The 26,121-nt window shown below is 44.9% G+C and overlaps 3 protein-coding genes across 3 annotated transcripts; all 3 read right to left on the bottom strand.

Moving 5' to 3' along the window:
- Positions 1-14,546: 14,546 nt before the first annotated feature.
- On the bottom strand, positions 14,547-16,125 carry LOC118576480 (elongin-A3 member D-like). Its single transcript, XM_036176732.1, has 2 exons — positions 15,458-16,125; positions 14,547-15,369 (listed from the first exon to the last, which is right to left on the bottom strand). Exons 1-2 carry the CDS (start codon positions 16,123-16,125, stop codon positions 14,547-14,549), a joined length of 1,491 nt encoding a protein of 496 aa, XP_036032625.1.
- A 1,848-nt stretch (positions 16,126-17,973) lies between these two features.
- LOC118576481 (elongin-A3 member D-like) lies at positions 17,974-19,561 on the bottom strand. The gene is made up of 2 exons (XM_036176733.1): positions 19,046-19,561; positions 17,974-18,942 (listed from the first exon to the last, which is right to left on the bottom strand). Exons 1-2 carry the CDS (start codon positions 19,559-19,561, stop codon positions 17,974-17,976), a joined length of 1,485 nt encoding a protein of 494 aa, XP_036032626.1.
- A 1,835-nt stretch (positions 19,562-21,396) lies between these two features.
- Positions 21,397-22,978, bottom strand: LOC118576482 (elongin-A3 member D-like). Its single transcript, XM_036176734.1, has 2 exons — positions 22,469-22,978; positions 21,397-22,365 (listed from the first exon to the last, which is right to left on the bottom strand). The coding sequence occupies exons 1-2, from the start codon at positions 22,976-22,978 to the stop codon at positions 21,397-21,399; spliced, it is 1,479 nt and encodes a 492-aa protein (XP_036032627.1).
- Positions 22,979-26,121: the final 3,143 nt, after the last annotated feature.

Consider the following 26,121-nt stretch of genomic DNA (forward strand, 5'->3'; position numbering starts at 1 on the left):
AGGCCTGAAAGTCGGAAAGGGCGTGCCCAGGAGATCCAGCCTAGGTGTTTGATTGGGCGGTGGTAAGAGGGCTTGGCCCACCCACCACCTTGCCAGCAATGGGGTGGGGCATGCAGAGCAGCAGTAAGGCAAAGAGTGCCAGCTGATTCACAGGCCAGCCCAATGTCCTCTGCTCACAAGAGCCAGTTGAGTCCCCAGACAAAGGCCTTGTCCAGTCAACCCTACTGCTCCCCTCGGCGTGCCCCTTGGGGCTTCCTCATTGGACATGGAGGCTGCCTTAGACAAAGAAGCCCTGCAGGAGCTGCGGCAGCACCTCTGCACAGAGACAGAGCCAAGCAAGCTCTACCAGAGCCTCAAGAAACTCTCTTCCCTGCCCAAGCTCTGTGACACCTTGGCAGAGATGGACTTCGAGCAGACCATGAGGCTCTTGAGGAAACAGCAGCTCCTGGTCCCCTTTGCCAAGGCCTTAGCCGCCATTTGGTCAGAAAGGTCCCAGTTTGTTAATGATATCCAAGGAGATACAATCTATCAATCAATCAATAAATAAATAAATATTTAATCAAAGGAATGGAGGAAACACACACCATAACAATAGAAAAGTTGAATTCATAAGCACAAATAATCACTTAATATTAATTATCAATTCCCCAATAAAGACTCTGACTAACAGACTGGGTCAGAAACAAAGTCCAACCTTCTAGGTTTACTTTGAACTTCTGTGTATAAATCATTCATATTAAACATAATTTCACTTATCTGAATTTCCATTGTACCAGAGCTTGCTACAGGATACAAAACTTTTATGGTTATCTACAAACTGAATGTATCTCTAAAGTACCTTTGATTTATATGCCTTTGGACACTTAAAGTAGCATATACTAATATGTCCTTTTTGGCTTGAGAGATGGCTCAGACATTAAAGGCTAGGTTCATAACTAAAAATAACATATTCTTTCATGTATCTGAGATAATCAATACCTTATGAAGCAGAGTGTTTTCTTAGTCATTGTTCTATTTCTTTGAAGAAAATCCATGATCTCATCAACACTTACAAAAGGAAAGCTGTAAACTGAGTGCTTTCTGTTTTCTCAAATGAAGTTGAGTATTGTTCTTTCCAGGTCTGTGAAGAACAGTGTTTGGATTTTGATAGGTATTGCATTGAGTCTATAGATTGCTTTTAGAAGATAACCATTTTTACTATGTTAATCCTACCTACTTTTTAGCATGGGACATCCTTCCATTTTCTGAAATTGATTTAATTTCTTACTTCAGAGACTCAAAGTTCTTGTCATGCAGGTCTTTCACCTGCTAAGTTGTAGTTACCCCAAGGTTCTTTATATTATTTATATTATATTTATGTTTTATTATTTGTGTCTATTGTAAATAGTAATGTTTTTCTAATTTTTTTCCTCAGACCAGTTATCTTTTGTGTATAGGAGAGCTATGATTTATTTTAGTTAAATTTGTGTCCTTCCACATTACGGAAGGTGTTTATCAGCTGTAGGAGTTCCCTAGTAAGTTTTTTTTTGGTCTCTTATATATACTATCATATCATCTATAAATAGTGAAAATTTGACTTCTTCCTTTCCTATTTGTATCCCATTAAAATCCTTTTGTTTTCCTTTTGCTCTAGCTAGAACTTCAAGTACTATTTTGAATAAATATGGTTAGAGTGGACATTGAAATATTATGGGCAGAAAGTGAACCTCAGCAAAAAGTGCTTGCATTAATTTTTTTGGGAGATTAACAGTAAATTTCCCAAAAGTGAAAGAATTGAACTTATAAAGAAAGCTGATTGGATTTTTCCTCACATTATATGGGAAACACCCATATCTGGAATTTTTACATTGTATACAGATTAAACAAACAAGGAATGGCAGGTTTCAAATCAAAAAAATTAAGTAAAGTGATGCAAAATCCCAACTATTTGGTTCTTAAACGTCAGGGGTCACCTGTAAGGGAGACAAGTGGCATGGAACCCATCAGGACTCTGTGCTTGTTTTCTCCTACCCCCCTTAATTCTATGACACAAGAATGTATGGGACAAAATTGAGGAAGTAGAAAAGAAAATTGAATCATTCACAACAGTTATACAGGACCTGAAAGAATCCTTCAAGTTTTCTTACAAAGGCTGTTGCCAGCAGTAAACCAAATGATACCAGAGTCAGAAGCTAGGCAGATAATGATCAAAACTTTGGATTTTGAGAACATGAATGCAGCAAGCAAAAGTATAATATGGCCATTAAAGGCATGATCTGTACCCTTGATCGGTTAGATCAGGGTCACAATTAGTATAGAGTTTCATGACCATGATGATATGTGAATACATTTCAACACGTTTGAGAAAAAGTGTCAGATATTTTGGGAATGTAAACAGGGTGTTCCTACAAAAACTGTCTATTCAATAAAATAGGGAAACAAAATGCCATTCACTTCTGGATTATGCAGAAGTTATGATAAGGTAAATATTATACCAAGGAACATATATCAACAGGGGACAGCCAAGGTAATCCTTTCCCTCTATCCTCAGGAAACTCACAGAGTGGCCTCATGCAGGCCCCCACAGCAAATTCAGTTCAGACCTTTCCTGCCATCATAAAAGAAGCCACTACTCAGAGCAAGTAAATAAACAAATGCCTTTAAAAAATACACAGGCTGCTCAGGGGATAGAACAGCTGTGGCAGAGAAAACAGGAACATTTGGAGAAACCATAAAGCCAATTTTTGTCAAAGTTCTATAAATGAACAAATGCCAAAATTAAAAATACAAATAAAAGATGATTTCATGGATGGTTTATTAGACATGGGTGCAGATGTGTCAATCATTACACCAGAAATTTGGCATCCAAATTGGCCTCTTCAGGAGGTAAATGTTCAGATGTTAGCGATTGGGACATTATCTCAAGTGAAACAGAGTGCAAAATTGTTTGAAAGTATAGGACCAGAATGACAGAGAGGAAAATTAAAGCCATATGTGCCTCATGTAGCTATGACCTTTAAGGTCCAGCACCTATTACACTAATGGAATACTCAGAATAACATTCCTCCATCTCTCAGGAAATCATAAACTAACATATAACTCTGACAGAAATATAAGGAGGTATTATTCTAAAGAATGGTCACCAGCCATCCAGATGTATAACAACAGGGCACAAATCTGATGATATTCCAAAGACACCAACAGCTCTACCTTTAATATGGTTAATAGACAAGCCTCTGTGGGTTCAGCAATGTCTTTTAACAACAGAGAAACTACAGGTTTAAAAGAGCTGGTAGAATAGCAGTTAAATGCTCAGTACATCCAAGAATCAAGCATCACTTGCAAAGAGAGAAAGGAAGACAGAGAGAGAGAGAGACAGAGACAGAGAGACAGAGAGACAGAGAGACAGAGACAGAGACAGAGACAGGGACAGAGATACAGAGAGACAGACAGAGAAAGGAAGAAAGAAAGAAAAATTAGAGCACCAAGAAGCCAGAACTTTGCCTTCCTCTTCCATTGGAACTCAGTGGTTGCAGACAGATACAGTCAACTTCTTGATTCTCCCATGCAGTTTATTGGCATATATCTATGGATTGAGACTGATTCAATCTCCACCTCATCCACAGAGGAGAGCTCAGTTCTGGGCTAGAATGATTGCCAGAAATTCCACGGCAATGAACATCCTTTGGTCACCTCCCCTTGAGCATCCTTTTGTAATGCCAGATGGCCTTGGCCATGAATGGGGCAGGTTTCTTCTCAGGCTGGGTCTTATTCCTGTCCATGGACAGTGGCAGGGTATACTCTGTGGCAGGCTGTGGGCAGAGACATCCTGAAGGCTGCTCATTTCAGAGGAGGACACTCCTCCATTTCCAGAATCAGCTGATGGTCTGGTCTACTGGCTTGAGCATGGAAGGCAATCATCCGGGTTTGGTTTCCTTGAGGCTTCTTGGCTTGCACACCTTGGAGGCAGGCTAGCAAGGCTTGCATTCTCAGCTCAGGGGACTGCTGTAGCTGGAGGATTGTGGCACTCTCAGTCTGGGTGTGATTTGGCTTGTCAATGTGTATCTGGGGAACTGGACTCCTCCTCTTGCTGCCAGGGCTCAGCTTCTTCAACTGTGTCTTGGCAGCACATTTTCCATGGGCTGTGGGGTTCAGAAAGGCTCCAGTTCTTATAGTGCTGCAGCAGCTTGTTACATTCAGGAACTGAATAGACTGGTGTTTTGAAGTTTTTTCTGCAAGCCCAAGGCAAGTCTTCTTGATGAGTGTGGAATGAAGTCTGTTCCTGTACTCCCAGAAGGAAGCATGATTGCAGACTGAAGGCTTCTTCTGGGAGGAGACAACCAGAGACTACATGGCCATTTGGATCCTGGTGACTTTCACACTTGCCCCATGGCACCTTTTCTTCAAGGCTAAGGGCCTCAGCTTTTCAGGTCCTTTTGCCCCCAATCTTGCATCATGTCAGCCTCAGCCACAGTGCAGAAGAAGGAAGAGGGTTGTCAGAGTTGAGGCAGGCCTCCAAAGCACCAAACTGGTGCTCTTCCTTGATTCAGTCGCCTGGAGCCTTTCCCCCAGCATCTTTGAGCTCTCAGGGCTTCTCGGTACTTCCTTGGGACTTTGCTACAGGCACCTGGTTCTATGCAGTTAGCTGTGGTTCCTCTAAGGACACTCTTGGCCTCTTGCTTCCTCTTGGCTTCAGCCATTTGTTGAGAATCATCCTTCTTTCTGGGCTTGTTTGTGTGCTTGGGTTTGGATTTCTTCTAGGTATTGGTCTCTGTGTGGGTCTCGGTCCCCAGCTCTTGTCCAGTCAAACCTCGGGTATTCTTCAGTGGACATGGAGGCTGCCTCTGGCCCAGAAGCCTTGCAGGAATTGGGGCAATGCATGTGCACAGAGACAGAGCCAAGCAATCTCTACCAAAGCTCAAGAAACTCTCATCCATGTCCAAGCTCTGCCAAACCCTGTCTGAGATGAACTTCAAGCAGACCATGAAGATGTTGAGGGAAGAGCAGCTCCTGTTCCCCTTTGCTAAGGACTTAGATGCCATTTGGTCAGAGAGGTCTCAGTTTGGGCTCAATCCTGAGCTGGAAGCAGGGAGACTTTACCTTGGCCCTGAGCATGATGACATTGTGTCCCTGAAACTGTCTAGGAGACAAGCCCCATTAGTCCATTTCAAGGGAACACAGACAAGATGGGACAGAGGTCTTCCACATGAGCAGCAGCAGCAGTAGCAGAAGTGGCAAACACTCAAGTCCGGGCTGCAGTTGGAGCCCAAGCCCAAATGTGAACCTAGAACATGGAGCTTGCCAAAGCTCACACACTATCCTCCACCAAAAGGTATCTGGCAGCCCAAGGCTGGAGCCAAGAAGCAAGAGGCCAACTGTGTCCTTAGGGGACCCACAGCTAGCTGCACAGAAGCAGGTATATGCGGCAAACACAGGAGGAAGTACAGAGGAGCCCTGGAGGCTCCAAGCTGCCAAGCCCATCTCCAGCAAGTCACATGTTGGGGGAAAGTCTCCAGGCCACTGGATGGAGGAAGGGGCCCCTGCTGATTCTGGAGAAGCCTGCCTCAACTCTGACAGCTTTCCTACTCCTCTGCTCAGCAGCTGAGGTTGAGACAGACTAGGTGCAAGAGGAGGGGGGAAAAACCTGGTAAGCTGTTGAGGTCCTGGAGCAAAGGTTGCCAGGGGCAAGTCTGAAAGTTGCCAAGATGCAAATGACAATGGCATCTTGGCTGGGAAACTCCTTGCACAAGATGCCTCCAGACTCCAAGCTGGCTTCCAACTGGGTGGCCCAGAGCACTCTTCCTTGCACACTGACCAAGACTGCCTGCCTTGGGCGCGCAGGACCCATTTTAAAACACCAGTCCTTTGGGGTCCTGTACCTGCAAGGATTCAGCAGAACTCGGGATATAGAGATAATCTATACCTTATGAAGCAGAATGTTCTCTTAGTCGCTGTTCTATTTCTATGAAGAAACTCCATGACCTCGGTAACACTAATAAAAGCAAAGCTGTTAATTGAGTGCTTGTGAACAATTTCAGAAACTGGATCCAGTATCATCATGACAGGGAACAAGCCAGCAAGGAATGAAAGACATGGTGCTGGAGAGGTAGAAGAGAGCTACACACTTACCAGTAGACAGACAGACAGAGCTTGGTCCTGGCACAGGCTTCTGAAACCTCAAAGCCCATGCCCAGGGACAATCTTCCTCCAACAAGGTTAAACCTGCTGATCCTTTTAATTCTTTTAAAAATTTGGGATCCCTGGAATCTAAGCTTTTAAATGCCTGAGCTTTGGGGACTTTCTTATACAAAACACAAATGTTATGATCTTATTTTGATACTCAATCTCTTTTATGGGCCATTGCTCAAATCTGGGCTTTTATTCTGTCATATTCTTGTTAGATAAGTATATTTTACCTGAATGATCCAACTAAGAAAGTTGCACCTATTATTTTGTATTTTCTCATTCTGAAACAAAGATTTCCTTTCCTCAAATAAGTGCCTTTAGTCTATTTTTTTCCAACATTGCCTTTCACATTTTTAACAATCTTTATAAAAAAGGCTAAAATACGGCAATGTGTTTGAGGCAGCCAATATTACCGATAGTCAATAGAAAGTTCTGAAATATCCACTGTGTTTGTGAACTAATGGAAACTATAAAGGCACATTTATGCTTATGTGTAATTTAATAGTGAATATATATTTTCACACTACTTACGTTATTTTTTATAAAGTTGGTGCTTAATGATTTTACTTAGTTTTAACTTTTATAAGATTGCACATGTTTATATGGATTTTTTGTTGTTATTGTTATTGTTTGTCTGTTTTGCTTGGTTTCATATGCTGATTTTGTCAAGACAGAGTTTCACTCTGTAAGAACTCTAGTTGTCCTGGGACTCATTATGAAGATCATGCTGGCCTGGAACTCACAGAGATCTACCTGCCTCTGCCTGCCAAGGGATGGAATTAAAGGCATGTACCATTGTGCCTGGCTGCTTATACTTCGTCTATCAATAATAGGGCCTTTTCTACTAATTGGAGTATAAATCAACAGCATAGGAACACATTCCTGGGGGTAATATGGTTATAATTTATTATATTCAAATTATACTTTCCAATTCTGTAGGAGCCCACAACTGACTTAGTTTCTCAGTTTGAATCTGAAGTCTATTCTAAGTCTATAGAGTTCAAGCTTGCTTGCTCTGGGTCTGTGTAAAAGTCCTGATTTGCCCACAAAGACTCTGTGAAGGGCTCTGAGAATGTCCTGTTAAGCCCACACTAAGAAACATAATCTAGCTTGATGCAGGCTACTGATGCCAGCCGAGGAACATTGAGATAGAAAATAAAACTGCCTGCTCCTTGATGCAAGGCAGGATAGAGAGTTTTTTGATGCCTGTGCTGTGCTTTGTTCTCCTTCTGACTTTCAAGACTGTATATAAGTTGGCTGTGACATATATTTGGGACTGTCCATCACTGACTGTCAGTCCTCTGTACTCTGTTATGTCTTCTTCTTTGTGTCTACATTCCACATGCCTCCACCCAGCTACCCAGTTGACTGGTCAGCAGGTTCTGACACAATTCATGGGAATTTTTCATTTTACTTGGACAACACAAAGCCCATTGTGTTACATATCTGCAGAGAAGAGAACAAACAAATATTTAGGAAGACTTAATGAAATTTTATAGGTGATATACCAATAGGCTAATTTACTCTTTTTCTTGAGAAATGGTTTTCTAGACAATTTGTCATTTTTCTTCTGATGTCTCATTTGTCCAGTGTTCTTCAGATTGCTTAGCCTTCATTCTCCTAAAAGACAAAAACAAAACCTTTCCCCAATGTTTTCCCAAGTTATATCCGATTAAATGAAAAGCATTTGCTAGTGGTATAATTTAGTTGAAATTGGATGGTCATGCTGGTTGATAAACTATCACCTCTTCTATTTAAGAGGTCTCTCTTGCTCAAATGAAACCTTAGTCAATTGTGATTGTATCCACAGCTTATGTTCTCCTGTAGAAACAAAAGCAAAACCTCTTCCCCAATGCAATACACAATCTGGTTTCCATTCTGATGTCAGTACATCTTTAAAGTATATAGGCTGATTTCTTTCTGTACTTGTTTATATTATCCAGTGTCTCTCTGCTGCTATTGTTCCTTTCACATTAACATTGAGAAAAATCAAATTTAATGGAGCATTATGTAACCTATTGCACGTTGTTTTTTTGTTACCCCATTCTGTTTATTTAGAACATTCTTTAGAGTTCTGTTTGATCTTTCTATAACTGCTTGGCCTGAAAGAATATTTGGCATACCTGTAATATACTTCATATTTTAATAAGCAAAAAAAAAATCATTTTGCCAAAGACATATGCAGGAGCACTGTCAGTTTTAATTTGTGCAGGTATACCTATGGTGGCCATAACCACTAGCAAATGTGTGATTACAGAATCAGCTTTTTCTGAACTCAAATCAGTTGCTCATTGAAACTCTGTATAAGTATCAATGGTATGGTATGAATATTTCAATTTTTTAAATTCTGCAAAGTGAAACACATTAATCTGCCAGATTTCATTCTTTTGAGTACCCTTTGGGTTATATCCTGCTGATAATGGAGTTTGATTGTGAAAAGAACAAGTAGACTATTTTCCTTGACTTGTTGTCAGGTTATGGAAAAACCCTCTTATAAACCTTTACTATTGAGATGATGTTTCTTATGAAATTGTGAGGCCTCCAGCACATTTCCTATCAATAATTTATCAACTCATCCTTACCTTTTACTAGAGGGCATGGCAGACTAGTATGGGATTGAATGTGAGTTATATATAAGTGATGCTTCCTATTCCTGATTATATCTTGTAGCTGAATAAACACTCAAGTTAATTCTGACTCATCAGGGCTAACTTCTATAGTGTCCATATGTAATACTTTTGGCATACTGAGAATCAAGGACCTTGTTGAGAAGTTTTGACAAGTCCATTAATACCAAGAGAATAGCATACAATTACAAATTTGAACCAAATTATAAGGACTTTGAACAACATTACTTAAATTTTCTGATTTGTAACCTGCCTTCCCTTGTTTGTTTGCATCTGTATAATATGTACAAAGTCCAGATATGGATTTTCCCCATATAATATGAGTAAAAACCCAATCAGCTCTCTTATAAGTTCAATTCCATCTTTTTCCTTTTGATATTTGCTGTTAATCTCTCCCCCAAAAATTACTAAAAGCTCTTGGTGAATGTTCACTTTCTGCCCATCTTTTATCAATGTCCTCCTTAGTTAAAAGTATGACAATTTCTGCTGAGTCTATTCCTGCTAATTGAAAAAGTCTCAATATTCCTGTTAAAATCAAGTCAGCAATCTGTTCCACATAAGTTTTTAATTTTTTACTTGGTTTACTGGGTAGAAATATCCATTTCAAAATAATGTCTTCCCATTGCATTAAAATTCCTGTCAGAGAATGTCTACAGGGCAAATTAACCAAAATTCAACCAAGCTTTGGTTCCACATGAACCGCATGTCCTTCCTATACTCGCTTTTTTGCCAAGGACAGTTTTTTCTCAGCCTCAGGTGGTAATTCTCTTGGACTATTTAAGTCCTTGTCACCTCCTTGGGTTTTGAACATATTACTCACTTCATCATTTTTACCTCAGCAAAAGTTCATAGATGAGAAATGTCTCTGAATAATCTTTGAAAGTCATTAAGAGTCTATAATTGGTCTCTCCTAATTTGTACCTTTTGGGGTCTAGTATTTGTAGACCTATTTTATGTGCTAAATAATTATTAGAATCTCCTTTTTGTATCGTTTCAATCTCCAACAAGACAAAATTTTCTTAACTTCTTCAAACTTTCTATTGTATCTGCATTTGAGTCAGCTAGTAAAATATTATCAATATAATTATAAATTATAACTTTAGGAAATTTTTTACTTATTACTTACAATGGCTATTGTATAAAATATTGGCACCAGATGGGCTATTCTGCATTTCTTTTGGTGGGATCCTCCATTGAGTTCTCTTAAGTGGTTGAGAATTATTATACATTGGCATCATGAAGGCAATTCTTTGTTTTTCCTGTGAGGGGGTTGAAAAGAAGCAGTCTTTTCAATGGATAAATATAAGAGGCCATCCTTTAGGTAACAAAGTAGGTAAAGGAATTCCAGATTGTAGAGAGTCCATTGACTGAATTAGTTTGTTAATTGCTCTTAGGTCTCTTACCATTCTCCATTTACCAGATTTCTTTTTAATAAGAAATACAGGAGAATTCCAAGGGCTGGTTGATTCTTCAATATGCTTAGCATTGAAAGACTCTTCTAACAGCTCTTCTAAAGCATGTTGTTCCTCTGTTGTTAAAAGACATTGCTGAACCCATTCAGGCTTGCCTGTTAAGCATATTAAATGTAGAACTGTTGGTGTCTTTGGAAGATCATCAGATTTGTGCTCTGTTCTTATACTTCTGGATAGCTGGTGACCATTCTTTAGAATAAAACCTTCTTATATTTCTTTCAGAAACATGTGGTGGATTTTGATTTGTTTCTGAGGTTGGAGGAATGTTAATCTGAGTATTCCATGGTTGTAATAGATCATGTACCTGGAAGTACATAGCTATATGAGCCATATATGGCTGTAATTTTCCTCTCTGTCCTTCTGGCCACATACATTCAAACCATCTTGCACTCTGTTTCCTTGAGATACTGTTCCAAACCCTAACAGTTGAACATTTACCTCCTGAAGAGGCCAATTTGGATGCCAAAATTCTGGTGAAATGATTGACACATCTGCACCCATGTCTAATAACCATCCATGAAAATACCATTTATTCGTATTTTAATTTTGGCATTCGTTCATTTATAGAAGTTTGTCAAAAAATTTGCTTTATGGTTTCTCCAGAATTTCCTGTTTTCTGTGCCACAGCTGATCTATTCCCTGAGCAGCCTAGTTTATTTTAAAGGACATTTGGTTATTTACTTGCTCTGAGAAGTGGTTTCTTTTATGATGGCAGGAAAGGGCTGAAGTGAATTTGTTATGGGGGCCTGCATGAGGCCACTCTAGAAGTTTCCTGAAGACAGAGGGAAAGGATTACCTTGGCTGTCCCCTGTTGATATACATTTCATAGCACAATAATTTATTTAATTTTTGTTCCATGGCATAAATCATTCATTATATTATGCAATGAATGCCAGAAATGCATCAAATAGTATATAAAAAGATATATATTAAAACTCAAATAAAAATAAATGAAGACCCATTTCTAAAAACACAGGCAATGAATGTCACATTTATGCTCAGTATCATCGCCAAACATTAAGTATATGCTTATTTTTATTATTTTTCTTGGCACAATATTTACCCTTACCACAACTTCTGAATAATCCTGAAGTGAAGGGCATTCTGTTTCCCTACTTTATTGAATAAACATTCTTTGTAGGAAACACACTATTTACATTCAGTTTTCAAATGACTTTGTTTTCTGTACCCAAAACTTCTCAGACTTTTCCTCAAATTTTTGAAATGTATCCCCATATCATCATAGCACAGAGTCTCATGACCCATTGTCTCCCTGATCCAATCCTCCAAGGGTACAGATCTTGCCTTTAATGGCCAGATTATCCTTTTGCTTACTGCATTCATGTTCCCAAAATCCAAAATTTTGATCATTATCTGCCTAGCTTCTGAGTCTGATATCATTCTGTTTATTGCTGAAGACAGCCTTTAAATAAAAGCATGAAGGATTCTTTCAGGTCCTGCATTTCTCTGTTTAGTTTTGTCTAGATGACCTCTCTATTGTTGAGAGTGAAATGTCTAAATCTCCCACTATAAATGCATGAGACCTGATGTTTGTTTAATCTTTAATAGTATTTTCTTTACAAACATGAGTGCAGGGATACCTTTTAGATAGACAGGTGGTCTTTAAACACTTTAGAGACGTACAGAATTTTTGATTTAAGATGTTTTACTACCATAAGGTTTCATGACAGTGAAAGATCCTCCATAGGAAGTATGCCTTTAAGTTGCCCAAGCTAGCCATTTTGGCAAGAAACTGCCCTTGTCTCAACTCATGATTGTAGGCTGTCCAAACTGGAAAAGCAGAATACAAAAGGAAGGTAATTGCTGAAATTTCCAAAACAAGGTAGGACAGTCGCCCAAAATTCCTGCTTCACAGAAAACAATTTGTCAGTATATCAGAGCTACAGTCCAAAGACAGATGCTGCAATGGTGGAGAGGATCCTTGTGTATCTGTACAGGCAGCCAGCTATTTCTCTCATTTCTGTAGTTTTGGAAATTGCTTGCTCTGCATTTCCTTGTTACTCAGGTACTAGTATTCATTCTCTGGTCTATGTTTGGGTCGAAGATTCTACATTTGTAGTTATAGTTCTTTCCTGTTACCAGAAATAAACTTACTTATGAAATGTAAATTTTATAAAGGTTTAAAAAAAAGCCTAAGTTGTTTATCTAAGACAATTTTTTAAGATATAAAAGGTATTAATACCTTAACCAGGCCTACTTCTTGGTCCTCATATACCTCATATACCTTATATACCTTTCAGCTTCCTACCATCACTTCTGGGGATTAAAGGCGTGTGTCCCTATATCTGGCTGATTCCAGTGTGACTTTGAAATCACAGAGATCCAGACAGATCTTTGCCTTTAGAATGTTAAGATTAAAGGTGTGTGTGTGTGTGTGTGTGTGAGTGTGTGTGTGTGTGTGTGTGTGTGTGTGTGTGTGTATAACATACCACCATTTTCTGGCCTTGATTCATTTTTGCTATTCTGTTTGCATACCCCAGATAATTTTTATTAGTGTACACACTATATTGTGGAACATATTATCACATTTCCTCCCTTTTTGTCTTAAATTTAAAAATCATATAACTAATACAAGAAAATCTACAAACAATAAGTATATACAATATATACAGTCACAAATTACATTAACAATGTCTCATCCATTAATATTTTACAGATTCAGATATAAACTATATATATATATATATATATATATATATATAATGTCTAGTCTTTTAATATTTGACAAATGGACACAAAAATTTTTCATTACTTATCCTACTGAAACAACTAGTTCCTTTCTATAAGGAGATTGAATCATCTCCCTTTTTAACTTATCATATCTATATATTTTTTTGTCTATGTAGATCCAAAAATCTACCTTTTATCTTATCATTTCTATATCTTCCCTTTTCAGAGTAGATTTTCAGTGCAGTGATATAACCATTTCCATAACTTCTTTTTCCTTTTTCTTTTCATTGTTTAAACAAGATCCCTGTATCTAATCCCATTTGTGTGGCCTTTTCTTTTTGACCATTAACAAATAAAAAATTGTAACCCACCATCTTAGTCAATAACAATTATCCTTAAGCTATGGAATGAACAAAATACACTACACAACCTCTTAGAAATGTAGGTGTCCTTTCCTTACAATTACTCACTGCTTTCTGGAGAATGTATGGTGTCCTGAAAAGATCATTTTCAGGTTAATGGTCAAGTCCTGGCAGAGGTAGCTATGTCATTTGTTGTCCAGTCTCTGTATTGTGTCACCACAATCCACTTTTATCCAATTTTTGACACACCTACACAGCCAAACAGACACACAGATTCACCTGCATACTTTCTTCTCAGTATCTTGGTGTTGGTTTTCATTTCCCTTCATTTTGACTCCGTTTGGCTTCTCTTGTGGAATTTTTCCTCTTGGTGCTTGTGGACTGCATGCCCAACTTTCCTGACCTATTTATCTATCAGCTCTTTATGGCTCTTTGTATCTCCAAGTCTATGTATCCATTTGTCTGTGTAGTAATCTGTAGGATTGCATGTACAATTCTCTTCATAACAGATTAGTTAGCGGACAGAAGGGACCAGGCAGTCCCAACTGGGGATGAGGTGGGGCTGGAATCAGCCTCAATCCATACAAGTTTGCAAATTAACTGCACTGGTGACTCAACAAGTTGAGTGTATCTGTCCCCAATCCCCGAATTCCAATGGAAGTGGAAGGCATAGACTGGGTTCTTGGTATACTTCTATGTGTCTGTGTTTGTCTATTCTTTTTCTTTCTTTCATTCTTTCATACTTCCTTTCTTTCTTCCTTAATGGTTCAGTTATTTATTCATTGATTCATTTATTTATTTATATATATATATATATATATATATATATGTATATATATATTTATTTGTTTATTTATTTCAGTTGAAGAGAAGGTGTTGGGCACTTGAGTCCTTCAGAAGGGGTTGGGTGGAGGGAAAGTCCAAAGTGCATTTTTTGCCCTGGGAACCAAGGTGTTTGTGCTGGAGGAGGTCTATGCGCTCCCAGGTGGGCGGAAAGCACCTGTGGATCTATGGAGCAGGCAGGGAAGCCTGCCCAGCACTTGGGGAGAGGTCAGTCAGGAGATGGAGCAGGAGCAGAGATTGCAGGAGGAGAGATCCCAGTAGCAGGCACTGCAAAGGCTGGGCTATCCAAATGGGGCAGGCTGGCGGGCTCCCTTTCTGGCAGGAGGAGAGAGCAGGTGTGTTCCAGAGTGATTTCCAGCAATTCCAGGGCAGAGAGCCTCCTCGGGTCACCTCCCAGAGAGCCTCTTCTTGTAATCCCTCATGGCCTTGGCCATGAGAGGGGCAGGTCTCTTCTTAGGCTGGGTCTTGTTGCTGCCCCTTGACGAAGGGCAGGGAGCCCTCTGTGGCAAGTCTTGGGCAGAGGCGTCCTGGAGACTGCTCATTTCGGAGGAGGCCGCCCCTCCGGGTCCAGACTCTGCCTGCTGGCCTGGGTTCCTGGCTGGAGCCTGGAAGGTGGCAATCATCTTGGTTTGGCGGCCTTGAGGCTTCTTGCCTTGCTCTGCTTGGAGGCGGGCTATCAGGGCTTGCAGCCTCAGCTCAGGGGACTCCTGCACCTGGAGGATTGTGGCACTCTCAGTCTGGCTGTGAGCTGCCTTGGCATCGAGTGTCTGGGGACTGGCCTCCTCTTCTTGCGGCCAGGACTCAGTTTCTTCAGCTGTGTCTTGGCAGCGAGTTTTCCAGGGGCAGTCAAGGGGCTCGGCAAGGCGCCCTTGCTGCGAGTTCTGCTGGAGCCGGGCTCGCCCACGACCCGAATACACTGGCGTTTTGAAGTGGGTCCTGCGCGCCCAAGGGGGGCTGTCTTGGTCAGTGTACATGGGAGAGTACTCCTGGCCACCCAGCGGGAAGCCAGCTTGGAGACTGGAGGCATCTTGTGCAAGAGGGCTCCCCGCCAGGACGCCATTGTCATTGGGATCTGGGCAACTTTCAGACTTGCCCTGGGGCTCCTTTGCTCCAGGGCTAAGAACTTGCTCAGCTCTCCAGGTGCTTTTTCCCTCCCTCTTGCACCTAATCCGTCTCAACCTCAGCCTCAGAGCAGAGGAAGGAGGAGAGCTGTCAGAATTGTGGCAGGCCTCCGAAGAATCAGCAGAGGGCCCTTCCTCCCTCCCAGTGTCCTGGAGTCTTTCCCCCAGCATCTGACTCGCTGGAGATGGGCAGGGCTTCTTGGAGCCCCCAGGGCTCCTGTGTACTTCCCGGGGCCTTTGCCACAGGCACCTGCTTCTGTGAGGCTAGCTGTGGGCCTCCTGAGGACACTCTTGGCCTCTTGCTTCCTCCTGGCTCTTGCCTAGGGCTGCGAGTCACCTTTCGGTTCTGGCTTGTGTGTGGTCTTAGGCTCGCTCCAAGTCCCGGGCTCGGGCTCGGGCTCGGGCTCGGGCTCTGGCTGCTTCCCGGACTTGACATTTTACTGCTGCTGCTGCTGCTGCTGCTGCTCTCTTGGAAGACCTCTGTCCCATCTTGTCTGTGTTCCGTTGGCCCGGACTCCTGGGGCTCGTCTCCAGGACAGTTTCTGCGCCGCAATGTCATCAGGCTCAGGGCGAAGGCAAAGTCCCCCGGGTCCGGCTCTGGATGGGGCCCAAACTGGGACCTTTCTGACCAAATGGCGGCTAAGGCCTTGGCAAAGGGGACCAGGAGCTGCTCTTTCCTCAAGAGCCTCATGGTCTGCTCGAAGTCCATCCCCGCCAGGGTGTCGCAGAGCTGGGGCAGGGAAGAGAGTTTCTTGAGGCTCTGGCAGAGCTTGCTTGGCTCTGTCTCTGTGCACAGGTGCTGCCGCAGCTCCTGCAGGGCTTCTTTGTCCGAGGCGGCCTCCATGTCCACTGACGGAGACCCGAGGGGGCACCCCGGGAGCAGCAGGTTTGACTGGACAAGGCCTCTGCCTGGGGACGCGACTGGCTCTTCTGAGCAGAGGACACTGGGCTGGCCTGCGAATCAGCTGGCACTCTTTGCCTCACTGCTGCGCTGCCGGCCCCACCCCGTTGCTTGCAAGGTGGTGGGTGGGCCAAGCCCTCTTACCACCGCCCAATCAAACACCTAGGCTGGATCTTCTGGGCACGCCCTTTCCGACTTTCAGGCCTCTAAGCCACACCCACAGACGAAATCTCTTCATCTCTTGGAGGGTGGGGGAGCGCGGTGGTGGGGGAGGGGGGAGAAACCAAGCACAGAGACCTGATGGGTCCCAGGCCACTGGCTCCCTTACAGATGATGCCTGCCACTTGGGACCCTACAGGGGAACTTGTGTCTGCTTTGGCATAGTGTGCTCACAAGGGGCTCATTCCAGCCTAGGTTGCATCCCATAGATGGCAACTCCTCACACTGCTTGTGCCACAAATGTATGGAATCCATTTCTCCACACCCACCACCCTGTCTCTCTCTCTGTTACTCTCTCTGTCCCACCATGTTTGTTCTTCTCGAGTGAGACAGGAATGTCTGGGATCAATTAGTCCACTGCCCCGTCCATTTTTTTCCCCCTAAACCATCCTTCATTCTTTTTATTTATTTTTTCTTTCTTTCGTTTCCCCTTTTTTTGGTTTTGGGAAACAGGGTCTCTCTGTGGAACGGCCCTGGCTGGCCTGGAACTTGCTTTGTAGACCAGGCTGGTCTGGAACTTAGAAGGATCCACCTGCTTCTGCCTCTCGGAGTGTTGAGATGAAATGGGTGTGTCACCACAATCCACTTTTATGCAATTTTTGACACACCTACACAGCCAAACAGACACGGAGATTCACCTGCATACTTTCTTTTCAGTATCTTGGTGTTGGTTTTCTTTTCCTTTCATTTTGACTCAGTTTGGCTTCTCTTGTGGAAGTTTGACCTCTTGGTGCTTGTGGACTGCATGCCCAACTTTCCTGACCTATTCATCTATCAGCTCTTTATGGCTCTTTGTATCTCCAAGTCTATGTATCCATTTGTCTGTGTAGTAATCTGTAGGATTGCACGTACAATTATCTTCCTAAGGGATTAGTTAGTTGCCGACTGGGGATGAGGTGGGGCTGGAATCAGCCTCAATCCATACAAGTTTGCAAATTAACTGCACTGGTGATTCAAGAAGTTGAGTGTATCTGTCTGCAATCCCCGAATTCCAATGGAAGTGGAAGGCAAAGTCTGGGTTTTGGGTACACTTCTATGTTTCTGTGTTTGTCTCTTCTTTCTTCTTTCTTTCATTCTTTCATTCCTTCATTCTTTCTTTGTTTCTTTCTTTCTTTCTTCCTTAATGGTTCAGTTATTTATTCATTGATTCATTCATTCATTCATTTATTCATTTATTTATTTACTTGTTTGTTTATTTATTTCAGTTGAAGAGAAGGTGTTGGGCACTTGAGTCCTTCAGAAGGGGTTGTGTGGAGGGAAAGTCCAAAGTGCACTTTTTGCTCTGGGAACCAAGGTGTTTGTGCTGGAGGAGGTCTATGCGCTCCCAGGTGGGCGGAAAGCACCTGTGGATCTATGGAGCAGGCAGGGAAGCCTGCCCAGCATTTGGGGAGAGGTCAGTCAGGAGATGGAGCAGGAGCAGAGATTGCAAGAGCAGAGATCCCAGGAGCAGGCACTGCAAAGGCTGGGCTATCCAAATGGGGCGGGCTGGCGGGCTCCCTTTCTGGCAGGAGGAGAGAGCAGGTGTGTTCCAGAGTGATTTCCAGCAATTCCAGGGCAGAGAGCCTCCTCGGGTCACCTCCCAGAGAGCCTCTTCTTGTAATCCCTCATGGCCTTGGCCATGAGAGGGGCAGGTCTCTTCTTAGGCTGGGTCTTGTTGCTGCCCCTTGACGAAGGGCAGGGAGCCCTCTGTGGCAAGTCTTGGGCAGAGGCGTCCTGGAGACTGCTCATTTCGGAGGAGGCCGCCCCTCCGGGTCCAGACTCTGCCTGCTGGCCTGGGTTCCTGGCTGGAGCCTGGAAGGTGGCAATCATCTTGGTTTGGCGGCCTTGAGGCTTCTTGCCTTGCTCTGCTTGGAGGCGGGCTATCAGGGCTTGCAGCCTCAGCTCAGGGGACTCCTGCACCTGGAGGATTGTGGCGCTCTCAGTCTGGGTGTGAGCTGCCTTGGCATCGAGTGTCTGGGGACTGGCCTCCTCTTCTTGCGGCCAGGACTCAGTTTCTTCAGCTGTGTCTTGGCAGCGAGTTTTCCAGGGGCAGTCAAGGGGCTCGGCAAGGCGCCCTTGCTGCGAGTTCTGCTGGAGCCGGGCTCGCCCACGACCCGAATAGACTGGCGTTTTGAAGTGGGTCCTGCGCGCCCAAGGGGGGCTGTCTTGGTCAGTGTACAAGGGAGAGTACTCCTGGCCACCCAGCGGGAAGCCAGCTTGGAGACTGGAGGCATCTTGTGCAAGAGGGCTCCCCGCCAGGACGCCATTGTCATTCGGATCTGGGCAACTTTCAGACTTGCCCTGGGGCTCCTTTGCTCCAGGGCTAAGAACTTGCTCAGCTCTCCAGGTGCTTTTTCCCTCCCTCTTGCACCTAATCCGTCTCAACCTCAGCCTCAGAGCAGAGGAAGGAGGAGAGCTGTCAGAATTGTGGCAGGCCTCCGAAGAATCAGCAGAGGGCCCTTCCTCCCTCCCGTGTCCTGGAGTCTTTCCCCCTGCATCTGACTTTCTGGAGATGGGCAGGGCTTCTTGGAGCCCCCAGGGCTCCTGTGTACTTCCCGGGGCCTTTGGCCACAGGCACCTGCTTCTGTGAGGCTAGCTGTGGGCCTCCTAAGGACACTCTTGTCCTCTTGCTTCCTCCTGGCTCTTGCCTAGGGCTGCGAGTCACCTTTCGGTTCTGGCTTGTGTGTGGTCTTAGGCTCGCTCCAAGTCCCGGGCTCGGGCTCAGGCTCGGGCTCGGGCTCTGGCTGCTTCCCGGACTTGACATTTTACTGCTGCTGCTGCTGCTGCTGCTGCTGCTGCTGCTCTCTTGGAAGACCTCTGTCCCATCTTGTCTGTGTTCCGTTGGCCCGGACTCCTGGGGCTCGTCTCCAGGACAGTTTCTGCGCCGCAATGTCATCAGGCTCAGGGCGAAGGCAAAGTCCCCCGGGTCCGGCTCTGGATGGGGCCCAAACTGGGACCTTTCTGACCAAATGGCGGCTAAGGCCTTGGCAAACGGGACCAGGAGCTGCTCTTTCCTCAAGAGCCTCATGGTCTGCTCGAAGCCCATCTCCGCCAGGGTGTCGCAGAGCTTGGGCAGGGAAGAGAGTTTCTTGAGGCTCTGGTAGAGCTTGCTTGGCTCTGTCTCTGTGCACAGGTGCTGCCGCAGCTCCTGCAGGGCTTCTTTGTCCGAGGCGGCCTCCATGTCCGCTGACGGAGACCCGAGGGGGCACCCCGGGAGCAGCAGGGTTGACTGGACAAGGCCTCTGCCTGGGGACGCGACTGGCTCTTCTGAGCAGAGGACACTGGGCTGGCCTGCGAATCAGCTGGCACTCTTTGCCTCACTGCTGCTCTGCCGGCCCCACCCCGTTGCTTGCAAGGTGGTGGGTGGGCCAAGCCCTCTTACCACCGCCCAATCAAACACCTAGGCTGGATCTTCTGGGCACGCCCTTTCCGACTTTCAGGCCTCTAAGCCACACCCACAGACAAAATCTCTTCATCTCCTGGAGGGTGGGGGAGCGCGGTGGTGGGGGAGGGGGGAGAAACCAAGCACAGAGACCTGATGGGTCCCAGGCCACTGGCTCCCTTACAGATGACGCCTGCCACTTGGGACCCTACAGGGGAACTTGTGTCTGCTTTGGCATAGTGTGCTCACAAGGGGCTCATTCCAGCCTAGGTTGCATCCCATAGATGGCAACTCCTCACACTGCTTGTGCCACAAATGTATGGAATCCATTTCTCCACACCCACCACCCTGTCTCTCTCTCTCTTACTCTCTCTGTCCCACCATGTTTGTTCTTCTCGAGTGAGACAGGAATGTCTGGGATCAATTAGTCCACTGCCCCGTCCATTTTTTTTTCCCTAAACCATCCTTCATTCTTTTTAATTATTTTTTCTTTCTTTCGTTTCCCCTTTTTTTGGTTTTGGGAAACAGGGTCTCTCTGTGGAACGGCCCTGGCTGTCCTGGAACTTGCTTTGTAGACCAGGCTGGTCTGGAACTTATAAGGATCCACCTGCTTCTGCCTCTCGGAGTGTTGAGATGAAATGGGTGTGTCACCACAATCCACTTTTATGCAATTTTTGACACACCTACACAGCCAAACAGACACGGAGATTCACCTGCATACTTTCTTTTCAGTATCTTGGTGTTGGTTTTCTTTTCCTTTCATTTTGACTCAGTTTGGCTTCTCTTGTGGAAGTTTTACCTCTTGGTGCTTGTGGACTGCATGCCCAACTTTCCTGACCTATTCATCTATCAGCTCTTTATGGCTCTTTGTATCTCCAAGTCTATGTATCCATTTGTCTGTGTAGTAATCTGTAGGATTGCACGTACAATTATCTTCCTAAGGGATTAGTTAGTTGCCGACTGGGGATGAGGTGGGGCTGGAATCAGCCTCAATCCATACAAGTTTGCAAATTAACTGCACTGGTGATTCAAGAAGTTGAGTGTATCTGTCTGCAATCCCCGAATTCCAATGGAAATGGAAGGCAAAGACTGGGTTTTTGGTACACTTCTATGTTTCTGTGTTTGTCTCTTCTTTTTCTTTCTTTCATTCTTTCATTCCTTCATTCTTTCTTTGTTTCTTTCTTTCTTTCTTCCTTAATGGTTCAGTTATTTATTCATTGATTCATTCATTCATTTATTCATTTACTTGTTTGTTTATTTATTTCAGTTGAAGAGAAGGTGTTGGGCACTTGAGTCCTTCAGGAGGGGTTGTGTGGAGGGAAAGTCCAAAGTGCACTTTTTGCTCTGGGAACCAAGGTGTTTGTGCTGGAGGAGGTCTATGCGCTCCCAGGTGGGCGGAAAGCACCTGTGGATCTATGGAGCAGGCAGGGAAGCCTGCCCAGCATTTGGGGAGAGGTCAGTCAGGAGATGGAGCAGGAGCAGAGATTGCAAGAGCAGAGATCCCAGGAGCAGGCACTGCAAAGGCTGGGCTATCCAAATGGGGCGGGCTGGCGGGCTCCCTTTCTGGCAGGAGGAGAGAGCAGGTGTGTTCCAGAGTGATTTCCAGCAATTCCAGGGCAGAGAGCCTCCTCGGGTCACCTCCCAGAGAGCCTCTTCTTGTAATCCCTCATGGCCTTGGCCATGAGAGGGGCAGGTCTCTTCTTAGGCTGGGTCTTGTTGCTGCCCCTTGACGAAGGGCAGGGAGCCCTCTGTGGCAAGTCTTGGGCAGAGGCGTCCTGGAGACTGCTCATTTCGGAGGAGGCCGCCCCTCCGGGTCCAGACTCTGCCTGCTGGCCTGGGTTCCTGGCTGGAGCCTGGAAGGTGGCAATCATCTTGGTTTGGCGGCCTTGAGGCTTCTTGCCTTGCTCTGCTTGGAGGCGGGCTATCAGGGCTTGCAGCCTCAGCTCAGGGGACTCCTGCACCTGGAGGATTGTGGCGCTCTCAGTCTGGGTGTGAGCTGCCTTGGCATCGAGTGTCTGGGGACTGGCCTCCTCTTCTTGCGGCCAGGACTCAGTTTCTTCCGCTGTGTCTTGGCAGCGAGTTTTCCAGGGGCAGTCAAGGGGCTCGGCAAGGCGCCCTTGCTGCGAGTTCTGCTGGAGCCGGGCTCGCCCACGACCCGAATACACTGGCGTTTTGAAGTGGGTCCTGCGCGCCCAAGGGGGGCTGTCTTGGTCAGTGTACATGGGAGAGTACTCCTGGCCACCCAGCGGGAAGCCAGCTTGGAGACTGGAGGCATCTTGTACAAGAGGGCTCCCCGCCAGGAGGCCATTGTCATTCCCATCTGGGCAACTTTCAGACTTGCCCTGGGGCTCCTTTGCTCCAGGGCTAAGAACTTGCTCAGCTCTCCAGGTGCCTTTTCCCTCCCTCTTGCACCTAATCCGTCTCAACCTCAGCCTCAGAGCAGAGGAAGGAGGAGAGCTGTCAGAATTGTGGCAGGCCTCCGAAGAATCAGCAGAGGGCCCTTCCTCCCTCCCTTGTCCTGGAGTCTTTCCCCCTGCATCTGACTTTCTTGAGATGGGCAGGGCTTCTTGGAGCCCCCAGGGCTCCTGTGCACTTCCTGGGGCCTTTGGCCACAGGCACCTGCTTCTGTGAGGCTAGCTGTGGGCCTCCTGAGGACACTCTTGGCCTCTTGCTTCCTCCTGGCTCTTGCCTAGGGCTGCGAGTCACCTTTCGGTTCTGGCTTGTGTGTGGTCTTAGGCTCGCTCCAAGTCCCGGGCTCGGGCTCGGGCTCGGGCTCGGGCTCTGGCTGCTTCCCGGACTTGACATTTTACTGCTGCTGCTGCTGCTGCTGCTGCTGCTCTCTTGGAAGACCTCTGTCCCATCTTGTCTGTGTTCCGTTGGCCCGGACTCCTGGGGCTCGTCTCCAGGACAGTTTCTGCGCCGCAATGTCATCAGGCTCAGGGCGAAGGCAAAGTCCCCCGGGTCCGGCTCTGGATGGGGCCCAAACTGGGACCTTTCTGACCAAATGGCGGCTAAGGCCTTGGCAAAGGGGACCAGGAGCTGCTCTTTCCTCAAGAGCCTCATGGTCTGCTCGAAGTCCATCCCCGCCAGGGCGTCGCAGAGCTGGGGCAGGGAAGAGAGTTTCTTGAGGCTCTGGTAGAGCTTGCTTGGCTCTGTCTCTGTGCACAGGTGCTGCCGCAGCTCCTGCAGGGCTTCTTTGTCCGAGGCGGCCTCCATGTCCACTGACGGAGACCCGAGGGGGCACCCCGGGAGCAGCAGGTTTGACTGGACAAGGCCTCTGCCTGGGGACGCGACTGGCTCTACGGAGCAGAGGACACTGGGCTGGCCTGCGAATCAGCTGGCACTCTTTGCCTCACTGCTGCTCTGCCGGCCCCACCCCGTTGCTTGCAAGGTGGTGGGTGGGCCAAGCCCTCTTACCACCGCCCAATCAAACACCTAGGCTGGATCTTCTGGGCACGCCCTTTCCGACTTTCAGGCCTCTAAGCCACACCCACAGACAAAATCTCTTCATCTCCTGGAGGGTGGGGGAGCGCGGTGGTGGGGGAGGGGGGAGAAACCAAGCACAGAGACCTGATGGGTCCCAGGCCACTGGCTCCCTTACAGATGACGCCTGCCACTTGGGACCCTACAGGGGAACTTGTGTCTGCTTTGGCATAGTGTGCTCACAAGGGGCTCATTCCAGCCTAGGTTGCATCCCATAGATGGCAACTCCTCACACTGCTTGTGCCACAAATGTATGGAATCCATTTCTCCACACCCACCACCCTGTCTCTCTCTCTCTTACTCTCTCTGTCCCACCATGTTTGTTCTTCTCGAGTGAGACAGGAATGTCTGGGATCAATTAGTCCACTGCCCCGTCCATTTTTTTTTCCCTAAACCATCCTTCATTCTTTTTATTTATTTTTTCTTTCTTTCGTTTCCCCTTTTTTTGGTTTTGGGAAACAGGGTCTCTCTGTGGAACGGCCCTGGCTGTCCTGGAACTTGCTTTGTAGACCAGGCTGGTCTGGAACTTATAAGGATCCACCTGCTTCTGCCTCTCGGAGTGTTGAGATGAAATGGGTGTGTCACCACAATCCACTTTTATGCAATTTTTGACACACCTACACAGCCAAACAGACACGGAGATTCACCTGCATACTTTCTTTTCAGTATCTTGGTGTTGGTTTTCTTTTCCTTTCATTTTGACTCAGTTTGGCTTCTCTTGTGGAAGTTTTACCTCTTGGTGCTTGTGGACTGCATGCCCAACTTTCCTGACCTATTCATCTATCAGCTCTTTATGGCTCTTTGTATCTCCAAGTCTATGTATCCATTTGTCTGTGTAGTAATCTGTAGGATTGCACGTACAATTATCTTCCTAAGGGATTAGTTAGTTGCCGACTGGGGATGAGGTGGGGCTGGAATCAGCCTCAATCCATACAAGTTTGCAAATTAACTGCACTGGTGATTCAACAAGTTGAGTGTATCTGTCAGCAATCCCCGAATCCAATGGAAGAGGAAGGCAAAGACTGAGTTCTTGGTGCACTTCTATGTGTCTGTCTTTGTCTCTTCTTTTCTTTCTTTCTTTCTTTTTTTCTTTCTTTATTACTTGTGAGGAACCATCTAATTCCAATGGAAGTAGGAGTCAAAGGACTGCGTTCTTGGTTGTCTTCTTTATTTCTTTCTTTCTGTCTTTCTTTCTTTCCTTCTTTCTTATTTGTTTGTTTATGTATCTATCTATGTATTATTCATTCATTCATTCATTCCATTATTTATTTATTCATTTTTTCATTTATTTATTTCCTGTGAATCTAAGATGTTGACCTTTTGAATCCATGGGAAGGTCTGTTTGCTGTGTGCACAGGTGGTCAAGACTTTGAGTGTATCTGTGTGGAAGCGCAAAGCTTAAAAGGTCTTATTAATAGAAACAAACCCAGTGACACTTATTGGAGTGAATCCTGGAAGATCAGAGAAACAGGACGAGCCACTGATAATTTATCTCACCAAATCCTGATCATTTTCTCTAAAACTGGATGCCTCTGTGTCCTCATCCAGAATGAATCTCTGCTGAACTGCTGCTAAAAGCCTAAAAGCTTAACCAGGCCTTGTCTTCGTCCTCATACCTTATATACCTTTCTGCTTCATACCATCACTTCTGGGTATTAAAGGTGTGTGTCCCTATATCTGGCTGATTCCAGTGTGGCTTTGAAATCACACAAATCCAGACAGATCTCTGCCTTTAGAATGCTAGGTTTAAAGGTGTGTGTGTTTGTGTGTGGGTGTGTGTGTGTGTGAGTGCTCCCATTTTCTTGACCTCGATGCATAGTGGCTGTTGTGTTCTCTTACCCTAGATAATTTTCTTAGGGCACACAAAATATTGGGGAACACATTATGACTAAATTTCTTCTTTTTTGTGTTAAATTTACAAAGCTTATAACTAATACAAGAAAAGCTACATCCAAGAAATATATACAATATATACAGTCAAGAATTACATTAACAATGTCCAGTCCATTAACATTTGACAAATTGAGACAAAAATTTTCATTACTTATCCTGTTTAAAACAAGTAGTTCTTTTTATAAGTAGATTCAATCATCTCCCATTTATCTTATCATATCCATATTCTTTTTTTTTCTGATTACATCCAAAAATCTACCTTTCAAATTATCATTTCTGTATCTTCCCTTTTCAGAGTAGATTTTCAGTGCAGTGACATGCATATTTCCATATCTTCTTTTTTCTTTTTCTTTTCCTTTACTAAACCAGAACCCTGTATCTAATCTGCTTTGTATAGCCTTTTTTATCATTAACAATTAACAAATTGTAACAACCTTTTCAAACAATGACAATTATCTATAAGTTTTTGAATGACAAATATATACAACACCACCTCTTGGGAATGTGGGTGTCCTTTCCTTACAATTACTCACTGCTTTCTGGGGAGGAAGACATTTTAGGGAATCCTGAAAAGAACATTTTCAGGTTAATTGTCAAGTCCTGGGTGAGGTAGCTATATCATTTTTTGTCCAGTCTCTGTATAATGGGAAAATGTAGGGCTTGTCTCAAGTCCTTGCTCAAGTTGTTTGTGAATCAGAATCATCTCAGCTAGCCATCTCCCAATTGTCCTGAGAAGTTTATAGTCCAAAGCTGATCTTTTTGTGGTGTTAATCAGGTTAAAGGCTTTCCCATAGTCAATGTTGAATCATCTTTGTGGGATCCTATCCTCCTTTTGTAGATTTCAAAGTTGCTGTTAGGTGTGGTCATGATTCCCTGTAGAATTTTTGTGTTCTTGTTGTTGTTGGGGTAAATGCTGAAAGATTAGAGAGAAAGAACAGCCCAAATCTAATCTCATCTCCCCAAATTCTCAGGTGATCCTGTTT

The sequence above is a fragment of the Onychomys torridus genome, unplaced genomic scaffold, assembly GCF_903995425.1.
Source record: "Onychomys torridus unplaced genomic scaffold, mOncTor1.1, whole genome shotgun sequence".
Taxonomy (NCBI): Eukaryota; Metazoa; Chordata; class Mammalia; order Rodentia; family Cricetidae; genus Onychomys; species Onychomys torridus.